This window comes from Electrophorus electricus, chromosome 26 (assembly GCF_013358815.1).
Source record: "Electrophorus electricus isolate fEleEle1 chromosome 26, fEleEle1.pri, whole genome shotgun sequence".
Lineage (NCBI taxonomy): Eukaryota > Metazoa > Chordata > Actinopteri > Gymnotiformes > Gymnotidae > Electrophorus > Electrophorus electricus.
In genome coordinates, this window is record NC_049560.1 from 5,061,468 (window position 1) to 5,073,967 (window position 12,500).

The 12,500-nt window shown below is 49.7% G+C and overlaps 1 protein-coding gene across 2 annotated transcripts in view; it reads right to left on the reverse strand.

Annotated features, from left to right (window-relative positions):
* kdm4b (lysine (K)-specific demethylase 4B) overlaps positions 1–12,500 on the reverse strand; it is a 39,855-nt gene that overhangs the window by 11,264 nt on the left and 16,091 nt on the right. Inside the window, exons 8-14 of one of the 2 annotated variants that reach the window (XM_035523163.1) lie at positions 9,769–9,906; positions 5,399–5,535; positions 3,933–4,153; positions 2,673–2,851; positions 2,079–2,202; positions 1,033–1,211; positions 527–731 (exon numbers count right to left, since the gene is read on the reverse strand). In XM_035523163.1, coding sequence (XP_035379056.1) covers positions 527–731; positions 1,033–1,211; positions 2,079–2,202; positions 2,673–2,851; positions 3,933–4,153; positions 5,399–5,535; positions 9,769–9,906 — 1,183 coding nt within the window. Of the gene's footprint in view, positions 1–526; positions 732–1,032; positions 1,212–2,078; positions 2,203–2,672; positions 2,852–3,932; positions 4,154–5,398; positions 5,596–9,768; positions 9,907–12,500 lie in introns of both variants that reach the window. The other variant, XM_035523162.1, reaches the window with a different exon arrangement.

Genomic DNA, 12,500 nt, shown 5'->3' on the forward strand with positions numbered 1-12,500 from the left:
GGTACACGGGGTACAGTATATACACTATACTATACACTATAGCGTGACATGGTACACGGGGTATAGTATATATACACTATACTATACACTATAGCGTGACATGGTACACGGGGTACAGTATATACACTATACTATCCACTATAGCGTGACATGGTACACGGGGTACAGTATATACACTATACTATACACTATAGCGTGACATGGTACACGGGGTATAGTATATACACTATATTATACACTATAGCGTGACATGGTACACGGGGTACAGTATATACACTATACTATACACTATAGCGTGACATGGTACACGGGGTACAGTAGACTATAGCGTGACATGGTACACGGGGTACAGTATATACACTATACTATACACTATAGCGTGACATGGTACACGGGGTACAGTATATACACTATACTATACACTATAGCGTGACATGGTACACGGGGTACAGTAGACTATAGCGTGACATGGTACACGGGGTACAGTAGACTATAGCGTTGCATGGCAGGCAGGGGGTGTACTCACTGGCATGGACCTGAAGGTTGCAGCCCGAGCAGGCCAGGAGAACACTGGTGCCGTCCTCCCTGATGAGGGAGCTGGAGGGCAGAGGCTCCGTGTTGTCAGGGCCGGCACTGAAGCACATTTCAGGGACCAGAGGTTGAGTCCACTCGCCGCATTGTGACACATGACCAGAAGACACGTCCCCCGAGGGAGGGGGGTCCTTATGAGGCTAGAGCACACACACACACACACACACACACACACACACACACACACACACAGGTTAATCCCAGGGAAAGCTATCATAAAATTCCATAATATTCTACAATATTTCAGGCGGTGTACCATAAAGGTATTAGTGGCAGCATGGAAACATAACTTTCAGCAAACAGAACTAGCTTTCAAATATGAGTAAAAGTGCCAAACAAGCTGGCATCGTTTAGCATGAGGCTAACAGCATTTGGCCTGAAGCTAGCACCATTAAGCAAGAGGCTAACAGCATTCATTATGAGGCTAGCGGCATTTGGCACCTGGGTGTATGGGCAAAACAGTGTGCACACAGCACAGTGAGGCTCAATGGTTGCCATGGCAGCGTTGAACTTCTTCTCAGCCATGAAATCAGGCGAACGGTTTTGCCACAGATGACAATGTTCTGGTTTCTTCACTTCCTGCTCTGCACCGCCCCCTACTGGCAGCCCTGAGTACAGCTCTACGGAGAAACAGTACGCGTACACACACACACACACACACACACACACACACACACACACACACGGTTAGATTTACTTCTTCCTTCCTTGTTCTCATCTTTTTCTATCACTCTCTCCACCTTCCTCTCCTTTGCTGCCGTCTAGAGCCTCAAATAATCAGACCTTTCAGAATAACTTTCGCTTTTCTAACAAATTAGGTCATGTGTAGGCTAGACGTGTTCCTAAACGCTCGATAAACTCGGGCCGCGATCAAGGACCCCTGCGTCTAAGACGGGTAAGGTTACTGGTTCACCTGGAGACGAGAGATCTTCTCTCACATCACTGTAATCCTCACTGTTCCCTGTTATCAGTCTCTCTTTGCACGCACGCACGCACACACACACACACACACACACGCACACACACACACGCGCACGTGCACACACACACGCGCACACACACACGCGCACACACACACACACACACAGCAGTTGCAGATGTCTCCCTGCTGGATGCTCAAAGTGACTTTGAAAGCAGGTAATTGGGAGTCATGATCCCCAGATCAATAAATGCCAGTGAACGCAGAGAGAAGGGAAAAGGAAAGAGAAAGAAGGGTGAGAAGATGACACTGAGTCAGTAAATAAGGACAGAGAAAGAGGGAAAACAGATAAGAAAATGTCACAAAGACGGAAAAAAGAACACGCGATTCAACCGCAAGCGCTGTAACATGCACACAATCTTCTGTACAGTGAGCGTCAGGCCAGGGCGTGAGAATGGGTCGCGGGGTTGCTGTCGGGAGCAGGGTAGGAACAGCTAGTTGGCCGGGGGGGGGGGGGGGGGTTTCTCCCCTAAACAATCCCGCCGAGTCTGGGGGTGGGGACACCCACCCTCGTCGCTGGAGGCCTCCTGCTTCACGACGGAAAGAAGGGTGCGCGTGGGAGGCTTGCTGAATGGATGCCTGCGACTTTTCTTCACCTCGACCTTCATCTTCATCTTCGAGTAGGAGTTAGTCTGTGGGGGGGGGGGGGGTTACACAGAATGCAAGCAGTCAGATCCGTACAACCCAGTCATGCCCCCGAGGACTCAGACAGTGCCCATCATTCGAATCGCGCTCGAACGCCTGAGCTCTCCCGAACGCCTTCCAGATACTCAATTTGCGATGAAGGAGAAATAAAAGTCTTGAAAGAGAACTGAAACCACACGCGATTTCTAGCTTGTCTACATCACATCGTATTTTCTTAAGAACGAGACAAAAAAACGGGAGGTACCCTATTAAGAAAAATTCCAATGAAATATTTTAACATGGGGTTTAAAAACATAAATGCACGCCAGAACGTAGATCTCAAAGTATCGCAAACTAACTATCCTGTGTGGGATTTTTTTTTTGTTTGTTTGGCTTGTCTATGGGTACCACACGCTTTCACCGTTGGACTGGTGCTTTCTTAGCGCCGATGAAGGCTCCGGAAAGCCGGCGGACTCGCCTGCAGCGCGGTGTCCGAGCTGCCGATGACCACGCCCCCGTTCCCGTGGCCCTCGGAGGCCTTGGCCATGGCGAACTGCTCGAAGGCTTGCTGGAAGCTCTCCTCCTTGGCCAGTTTCACACTCTTCTTCTTTTTCTTCTTCTTCTGCACTCCGTCCCCTGGGTCGGGCGGCTGGGCACCTGGTGGCGCGTCAGGCAGAGCAGAAAGAGACGACAAAGACAAACAAGTCATTGAGACGTGCAACAGATGCAACTGCGGAGGATTAATGAGCACACACACACACACACACACACACACACACACACACACACACCGCAGTGCCCAAGCAAGGCCGGGTACCGCCCGTCTACTCTGACCTGGAGGTGGCGAAGACGCAGCCTCGAACGCTGTCAGCATTAAGTACTTTCTTAGTACATCCACTAAAACACTTACAGAAGATTGTTATGGAGATCTGGAGATACTAGAGCACTTTGGTTATTTTATTTCACACTGAGACTGGTTATGACGGGGAGACCCTACCCCGCCCACGTTCACACACTCTTCTTTGGATCGGCTATCCCCACTTCCCCGCCAGCTTAGAAGCTAAAGAACCAAACTGGCCAAAATTGACAGGTGGCAAATTCTGATGGCGCATAACATTGTCTGTTACAGGCTTTATCTCGGTGGGACACAGGCCAACGATTTCAGCGCTGCTGTAACAGCAAACACATGCTCAGGGGCCTGCACCCCTCTCCTGTAGATAGGTTCCTTCAGGAACTACAAGCTTTTGAGAAAGCTTTCCTGAAACTTTCCGAGATGGTGATGGAAGCAGAGCTCAGCAGAACGGTCTGCTCTCCGTAAGTGCGCCACTTATGTAGAATAATGTGATGTGACTGGGCCACCGATGAACGCACACTGTGCTCGGGGGGGGGGGAGTGTTCACCAATTTAGCGTGTTTTTCACACTCTTCACCCGAGCGTAGGTGATCGGACCTGAGGGGGAGTGGGACTGAGGCTTGCCTCCAAAACGCCATTTTGTCTTATAATTGGGATCTGAAACTGGGCCAAGTTGTTGGCTGTCTGAAAGTTGTGGCGTAAACAGCTTCGGAAATGTTCTTCAGAAACCACGGTTTGCGCGAGAACGTGTGACGTTTTTTTGTTTAAACGCATTTACGCTCGACCTCCACGACAGCCCATAATTCTCCCGCAGGAGTCCACGACGCCGGCCAGCCTGGGTCGACAGAACCGCACGGACCTCTGAGCCGGAGGTGGCGGGGCTCACCCTCTTCTCGGAGCGCCGCTTCCTGCTCCTCCCTCTCCAGTGCCTCCAGGGTGAGCAGAGCCTCCCTGGCCATGCGCTCGTCGCGCTGCTGCCTCCTCTGGGCCTCCTTCTCCTCCAGCCGCCGCTGGTAGTCGGCCACGTCCAGCTCCTCCCCCTCCTCTAGCAGCACCTTCAGCTCCTCGGGCTTGAGCCTACGGAGCTGCTTCACCTTCTGCTGGGCTCTGAGGGAGCACGCACACACACACACACACACACACACACACACAACCACACACACAACCACACACACACACACACACACACACACACAACCGCGCACACAGACACACACAACCGCACACACACAACCGCGCACACACACAAACACAACCACACACAAACACAACCACACACACAACCACACACACACACACAACCACACACACACACACACAACCGCGCACACAGACACACACAACCGCGCACACACAACCGCGCACACACACAAACACAACCACACACACACAACCGCGCACACAGACACACACAACCGCACACACACAACCGCGCACACACAACCGCGCACACACACAAACACAACCACACACACAACCGTACACACACAACCGTACACACACACACACAACCGTACACACGTGCGCACGCACACACACACACACACACACAAACAACCGTACACACGCACACGCGCGCGCACACACGCACACACACAACCGTACACACACGCACGCACGCACACACATGCACACACGCACGCACACACACGCACGTGCACACACACACGCACACACACACACACACAAACAACCGTACACACGCACGCACACACACAACCGTACACACACGCACGCACGCACACACATGCACACACGCACGCACACACACGCACGTGCACACACACACACACACACACACACACAGCCTTTAACCTGGGCCCGTGTGTCAGACCCACTAAACAGCTACCACACATAAAGCTTTCTTCTTCACAGACTGCAGATATACTTCAGCACGTCCTGCTGCTGTATTCCAATTTTTTTTTTTCCTGCCTGACAAATGATGCTTGATATTTTATTTTTGCTTTTAGCAGATGTGATTCAATCGACGTGCCAAGATACAGACTTTCTGTCCAAAACCCTCCAACTGCTCAGCCTTCTCTCCGTTCCAGCCTGAACCACCACACGGTGCTTTCATTTTATGTACAAAAACACTGAATTGCTTCACATCATAGTTGTGATTTGTCCTGATTTGTCCTGTATTATATCTAAATATATTAAATATTAAAACAATGCTTGCGAACCCTTAACAAAAACCTTGCATATCATCAGTACATAAATACATCAATCGATTAACACCCCATATATTTGCGCAGCCCTGCAATGCTGTCCAATCAAGGTCTGCTCCTGCCACACCATTCCCCTCCACTAGGGGGCACTGGAGAACAAGCAGCCTGCCTCGCCCCGTCTCACCTCCGGAGCAGCTTCTCCCTGAAGGTGACTCTGTTCTTCCTCCAGTTCTCCAGCTCGGGGCTGGTGAGGCTCGTGGGCTTCAGGTGGTCCAGCACGGTCATGTCCTTGCCTTGCTTCCACAGTTCGTAGCGCTCGGGCTGCAAGCAGCGCACAAACACGTCCATGGAGATCTTCACCATGTCCTTACGGCATGTGCACTGGGGGGAGGGGGGGGGGGGGGCGAGGGGGTCAGGGGGATGGGGGGGGGGGAGAGAGAGAGTGAGGCGGCCAGGGTGCATGGTCACCGAGAACCAGAAGTGACGTCGAACCGTAGTGCTTAATGGCACATGATATCCAATCAAATCATAAGTTGGAAGATAACGACCCCCCCCCCCCCCCCATCGCCCCGCCCAGCATCAGGAAGCGGTGACCTGGATGCGACTTGGCCCAACACCCCCACGCACCGCAGGTTCGACCCGAGCTCTAAAGCAGCTTCACGCGATCAACAGCAGGATGGTTGTTGAGGGGCGGTTGATCGACAGGAGTGGTTCTCCCCCTCTCAGGGGCTTACTCCGGAGGCTTTGGAGAGCTGCCCGGCGGACAGGGGAACGGGCCGGGCCGGGGCTGCTCGCCGCCGGCCAGAAACTACCTTGTCAAGCCTCCCCTCTGGACCGCTGCGCGAGCAGATCAAAAGCCAGCCCCGACCGCGCGGCCCTGCCTGGCGTTTACCGAGGTGCGTAAGAAGGCGTCTGCTGGTCGGTGGCGTCTGGTTTGTGGGGCTCGCCGTCATCCTCAAGCTCACGCCGAGAGGAGTCGTGATGCAGACGCCACCGAAATAGCAGCAGAAGCCCTGGCAGCCAGGAAAGGGAGTCATCCGCCAACGTGGCTTTGCTCTCTTCCAGAAGGTGAGTTTTCTGCAGGGTTAACCGCAGCCAATCAGACTGCTCTAAACTGAAGGAGGGGGGGTCGTGTTACATCTCGTCAGCGTATTCATCAGCAGTGGAGCAGTTATAAGTGAAACAGACGGGGAGAGGCGGGGAGAGAGAGATACAGAATTGAAAATAAAGCTCATTTTCCCTAAAGTGTCTATTCGCTATATAGCGTCCCGCCTTTATTTTCTCCACTGCACTAAGAACCTTGTGTTCAATTACAGGAAACATTCCAGTGCAAAGCCGGGTGGCAAGAGCCAACAGCTCTATACAGGAGAGAGTGTGTGATTGTGTGTGTGTGTGTGTGTGTGGCAGGGGTTGTTAATAACCACAGCAACAAGCACCAGCCACAAAGCAATATCAGCACATCTCCAGTGCAGTGCTGACTACAATACTGTATTCCTCTACTGAGGTGCAGATAGAGAAAGAGAAAAAATAAAATAAAAAAGACGGGGGGGGGGAGGGGGGGGGTTTCTTGGAGAATCTGGCAACGCAGCAGACACACGAAAAACCGACATTAGAGAACTGACAAGTACACACAAACAGAGAACGATGCTACAGCAACGGTCGTGTGCTTCACGCATCCAACCAGCGAGAAGGATGCATGCAGCCTGTTCTAAAACAATGCTACTCCACCCCCAGCAGATGAGCGCTCTAGCACTGCATGCATGCGGGCGATGGCGCCCTCTGTGCCAGCGCGCACGCACACGCCGCCGCGCTTTAACCGCAGGGACTCAAACAATGTCGCTCAAACCGTACGGACCTCGTTCTTTAATCGAGCGCAGACGAGCAGGCAGAGGGAGGAAAGCACTGGGCTCTGTGTGCGTGTGTGTGTGTGCGTGTGTGTGTGCGTGCGTGTGCGTGCGTGTGTGTCCGCGTGTGTGCGTGTGCGTGCGTGTGTGTGCGCGTGTGTTTCGGAGATGACATTTATTGTTCAATATGAGCCTGCACAAATCAGGCCCTGCCTGCAGGGGGTATAAATGAGACCAAGCAACTAAGATTACTGCATCTTACACTGGACACAGTCTGAGCACATGCACACACACACACACACCCACACCCACACAACCTGCCACTGCATCGTTATGGTAACCCGAGACCTCAACACGACTGCTGGTTTGGCTCCTCCATAACAATGGAGTATTCTCACAGAGAGCATCATCTCACAGCACACAGCACTCTCGCTCCAGACACGCTTTTATGCAATGCTGATGTCATTCTTAGGGTGATGTCAGGGTGATTAATAAGCTTTAATAACAATAAGTTTTAATTATCATCAATAAGCTTTTAATTAACTTGAAATATAATTAGCATGGCTGAGTATCCAAACATGTGCTTGACCCCAGCTTAGAATTTCTCTATGTGAGGTTTTTTCCCCATGTGTTGTGTTATCTGCACAATTTAAATGGTTCTTCTCTTTTAATGTGCATGTGTTTGTGTCTGTGTGTATGTGTGTGTGCGCGCCTGTGTGTATGTGTGTGCGTGTGTGTGTGTGTGTGTGTGTGTGTGTGTGTGTGTGTGTGTGCTGAAAGGACCCTGCAGTCACAGAGGGGTCTAGTAATGAGCTCCTACATTAAGAGGCACATGGAGGAAAAACCCTGCACAGCTAAACAAACACAGAGAAATGTTGAACATGGAGCGATGGAAGGAGGAAGGAGGAATGACAGAAAAAGACAGAAGAGCAGGGAAATGAGACAGAGAGTAGGAGAGCGCGAGAGAGACATACGAAGGGTGTGAGAGCCAGAGGTGGCAAAGGCACACAGTGCCCTTACAGTACGGTAAAAGCTCTTAAATGCACAACAGAAAAAGCCTACATAGTTTTGCAGTATTCTTTGAGTGATAATTAGTACCCAAAACACCACAACGCATGTAATTAATGGCTTAGACTAGATCTGCACGCAACATCTGCAAAATCATACAAATGACAGATTTTCAAGGATTGTTTTTTACTGTAGAGCAAAAAGCTGATCCAAATCACAGCTGACCTGTAGAAATGTGTAGATGTATCTTATGCCTGCCCCACCCCCCACCCGCTCTGGTTTCACATCCCGATGGGTTTTGATTGGCTAACAACTTAGATGTTGTTGAATAGATGTGGCCTGATTTAAAACATTTTTTAAATAATAAAAACCGTGATGAGGACAGGAGGCTGAGGCAGGACGTGGGCGTGGCGCTGAGTGACGTCCACGGGCGTGTGGGTTTATGGGTGATCCGCTGATCATGGTTGTTAAAGTGGACCATAGTCCAAGGGCCAAACGTAATCAAATGAAACCAGATAAAGATAAGAACAGAGACTAAAGAACAACGCCCAACAATCTCAGGCAGAGAAGGAAAGATTACTTGTGAGGGGAGGGGAGCATTCCCCGCGCTTCCACTTACAGGACTGCCTGTTGGAGTTCAGAAAGCACGGTACCGAGCTCACTAAGACCCTAAAACCCCCATCGTCACTTTGATCGGCTGAGAGTGCTAAATGGTGTCGTGAGTCAGTAGCTGCTCCGTTTGGTCACGATCTTTTAGTGCCATACCTGCACTATATGCTGTCTTGAGGATCTAGGAGAGGAAGTGCCACCCAGCCGCCGCCAAAATAAAAGTCTTCAGATAGTAATAAATACAAGAGTGGGGGAGAAAGCTTCCATTTTCTATGTACTTCCCTTAGGTAGAATGACTTATGTGTGTAGTGGTGTGCTTTGATGTTTATGACTGCTGTTTTATGTACGAAGACTCCTCCTGTCTAAACGCGTATTTACAGTGTCTTTAAAAAATAGATTTATCCAATCCAAATTGGACAATAATGGCAACTTGGAAGCTCTTAAAAAGAGCGGTCGAAAAAAAGACTAAGCTGTGCATTCAATGCATTTCCCATAAAAGTCACAGAGCGCCTGGGAAATGAAACACTAGCCGGGGAACGCCTGCCTCTTCCGCCACAGAATTACAGCGTGGTTTGACATTACGTCCACGGTAGTTCAGGAATTGGTAGATACATGAAAGAGATGGAGAGAATGACAGAGAAAGAGGGACAAAGAGAGAGAGAGAGAGAGACATACAGACAGAGAGAGAGAGAGAGAGACTTTTGGCCTCCACGTATACCATATGGCTTCTCTTTGTTGTTCCCGCGTTCTCTCTGTAGCACTACAGTGCCACCTGCTGGTTGCCAGAGGGGTTACCGTGACTCCTTCATCTCCATTGAGGTCTGGAGCCCAGTCACAGACCAGCTACTGCTGTTGCCTCCACCTCTGGGGATTACTACGGCGTCCATGCAAAATAACAGCCAACGTCCAACCTCAACGCTGTCGGGTTGAGTTTAAAAGTGCTTACTGTACACTGTTCACGCTTGGTCACGCTCGGTTGCCAGATTTAAGATGGAGTTTTGTTTTGGGGTTGTTTTTTTTTAAAAAAAGAAATGGGATAAATAAATAAGAAAACGTGCCAGCGTGGCGTCCGTGAGGGATCTGTGCCACCCACCTGCGTGGCCATTTTGCCGTAGTCGATCCAGCGCAGGGTGGCGAAGTTGGTGGACTCTGCGCAGTTGAAGCCGTGGTTGAAGCCCGCGTGGTAGCCGTACGGGAAGGTGATCATGAATTCTCCCGCTTCCTGGGTGATCTGCATGAGAGGGGAGCCAACGTTGAGCAACAACGCCTCCATTTAGACGTTCCAAAAGTGCCAAACACACACACACACACACTCAGCCCTTTCCACACTCTCACACCACACACATACAGAGGCATTTAAGACTCAAGAAACTCCAAGCAACTCTTGGGTCATGGAAGACAAACTACTTAAAGGAGTTACTGAACTGTGTTTTGATGAAAGAGGCCATATGTGCTAAATTAAGTTGTAAATGGCACTTTAGAACACGATGCCGTTTTTTTTCTGCCGTCAAGAGAAACAGGCCAAGCACGACCTTACTGCTCAGCCATGAGCGGCTGATCCATCGGGGATCGACCCCAGTACCCACAGCCATTAGGGGCCCATGGTTCAGGGGGTCTGCAGTGAGAAATCTTCCCCTCTCTCCATCTCTGGCTTTCTGACTGCCTTCCCTCTAAGGCTGCACAATATATCGTTTGTTAATATTCATCACAATACTGGCCTTTGCAATACCGATGTTGCTGAAGACTACCGAATGCAAAGCAGCCCTGAAACCTGTGAGGTATTCCAGAGTTCCAGATTCAAGCCTTTTAATGATGACATAGATTAAGGAGCGCTTTCAATGGGGAACTATCAATCATCTGAAAACGTGGTGTATGGCGAGGAATCACTGTTTTAATATATTTCACAGCATATCACAACCACAATGAATATGGAAGCAGCATAAACCCAGCACAGTATTTTTGTCCATGTGTCCATTTTGGTTCATGTTTATATTAAATATACACAGACAGACACACACACACACTTCTCACTTTTCCCTACCTCTTCATCCTCTCTCCTGCTCTTATTTTTCAATCTCTCCTTCCCTCTCTTGTTCTGGATCTCTGGATACCATTTCAGTGTGAATGCAAATGGGGGGGGGGGGGGATTTCACTGAGCATGGCATAGAGTGTTAGCCAGCCTCAACAAATGAATATTTTCATTCCGTTCCGTTTCTGAGCATGACCGTCGCTTCCGGAGGCGCGAGAGTCCCCGGCAACTGCACAGCCGAGCGCTTCTGTGGCGTCTATTAGAGACTAAGTTAGATGAATTGCTGGTGATTTTAGCGATATTTCAACACCACCCACAGCAACACTCGCCCAGCCAATCGCCCGGCTTGGTTCCCTATCAATAAAATCAATGGCGTCTGATTATGACACGCTTACTGAATTAGTTGCACATGGGTGGATAACATTAACGTACGCTATTGAAGGTCAACGGCTACTCTGAGACTAACACTTCCTGTACAGCAGTAATCAATGTGTTATTCTGGTGTCTGACATAGCCATAAACAAGCAACTTTGATCCAAGTCGAGTCTTATATCACATGCAGCCATCATATCTTCCCAACGCCATCTCCCCTACCTAAGGTTTAACCTCACACAACATGTTTTATTTCTGTTTCTTCATGTTACCAGCACGATTCTAACACAATAAACTTCAGTGTTTCAGGTTTATGGTCACTGCCAACATCTTGTATAAGAAAATCTGTAGGCAGACTCACCTACATCATTATTTTTGGTTAACTTCTGGTTATATATTTTAGGTTTACTTCTGATTTGCAAGTAAATGTTAGTGCAAGTGCTTTTTAATTTTCACTTTTAAACATATTAAGTTACTTCTACTTTAAGTCTTTATGATCCAAACTTGATCGACACACTCTGTGAAAGCCCCCGGCACCGTGCAACACTTCACCTTCACTGGTATGAAGAACCTGCACTGCTTCCTCTAACACAGCTACCACAGGCCTTCGAGGCTGTATCCGTGGCATTTTCAAACTTCAGAAAACGGGCACCCCCCCCCCCAGCCAGACCTCCCGGTCGATTCCGTCAGCTCATACGGCGTTTTCCATAGAGGCGCTGCTGAGGCTATCAACAGGCCGGCAAGCTTAATGAGTGCGGCGATTCCAGGACTTAGACAAAGTTCAGGGCTGCTGCATGGGCTTCCAAACACAAAGCCAGCCTGCTTGCAGGAGTCAAGGCGCGATGAGCAGCGTGCCTGAATTAGAAAATCACAACAAGCCCCACAGGCTTCATGAAGAACCACATCTACACACCTCCACACCTCATCACACCTCCACATCTACACACCTACATACCTCGTCACCTCACCTACACATCACCATACCTCCACATCACCACTCCCACACACATCTACACATCACCACACCTCTACACCTCCTGCTCAATCCTGTTTTGTTTTACTCAAGTGAGCTGACATTTGTCAAGGCTAAAAAGTGTGTGGGAGGAGTTTGGACTGAGTGACACAGAAGTGGGAGGGGTAAATTGAGTACATGCCCAGTAATCTTAGAGGTAAAATAGCAATCTGCTGAGGGGAGTCCCATCCCATCACTTCTACACACACACACACACACACACACACACACACACACACACACACACACACACATATATATATACATCCAAAGAAAAACTCTGAGCTCAGATGATGGCTAACTTCATTTGGCTCAATAAGTAAGCTGTGCTCTCTGCTCCTCTGTCATGAAGAGCAGTTCTGGCTTCAACCATAGAGTGGTGGTGGTGGTGTAGAGTGGAGTGTGGACAAAT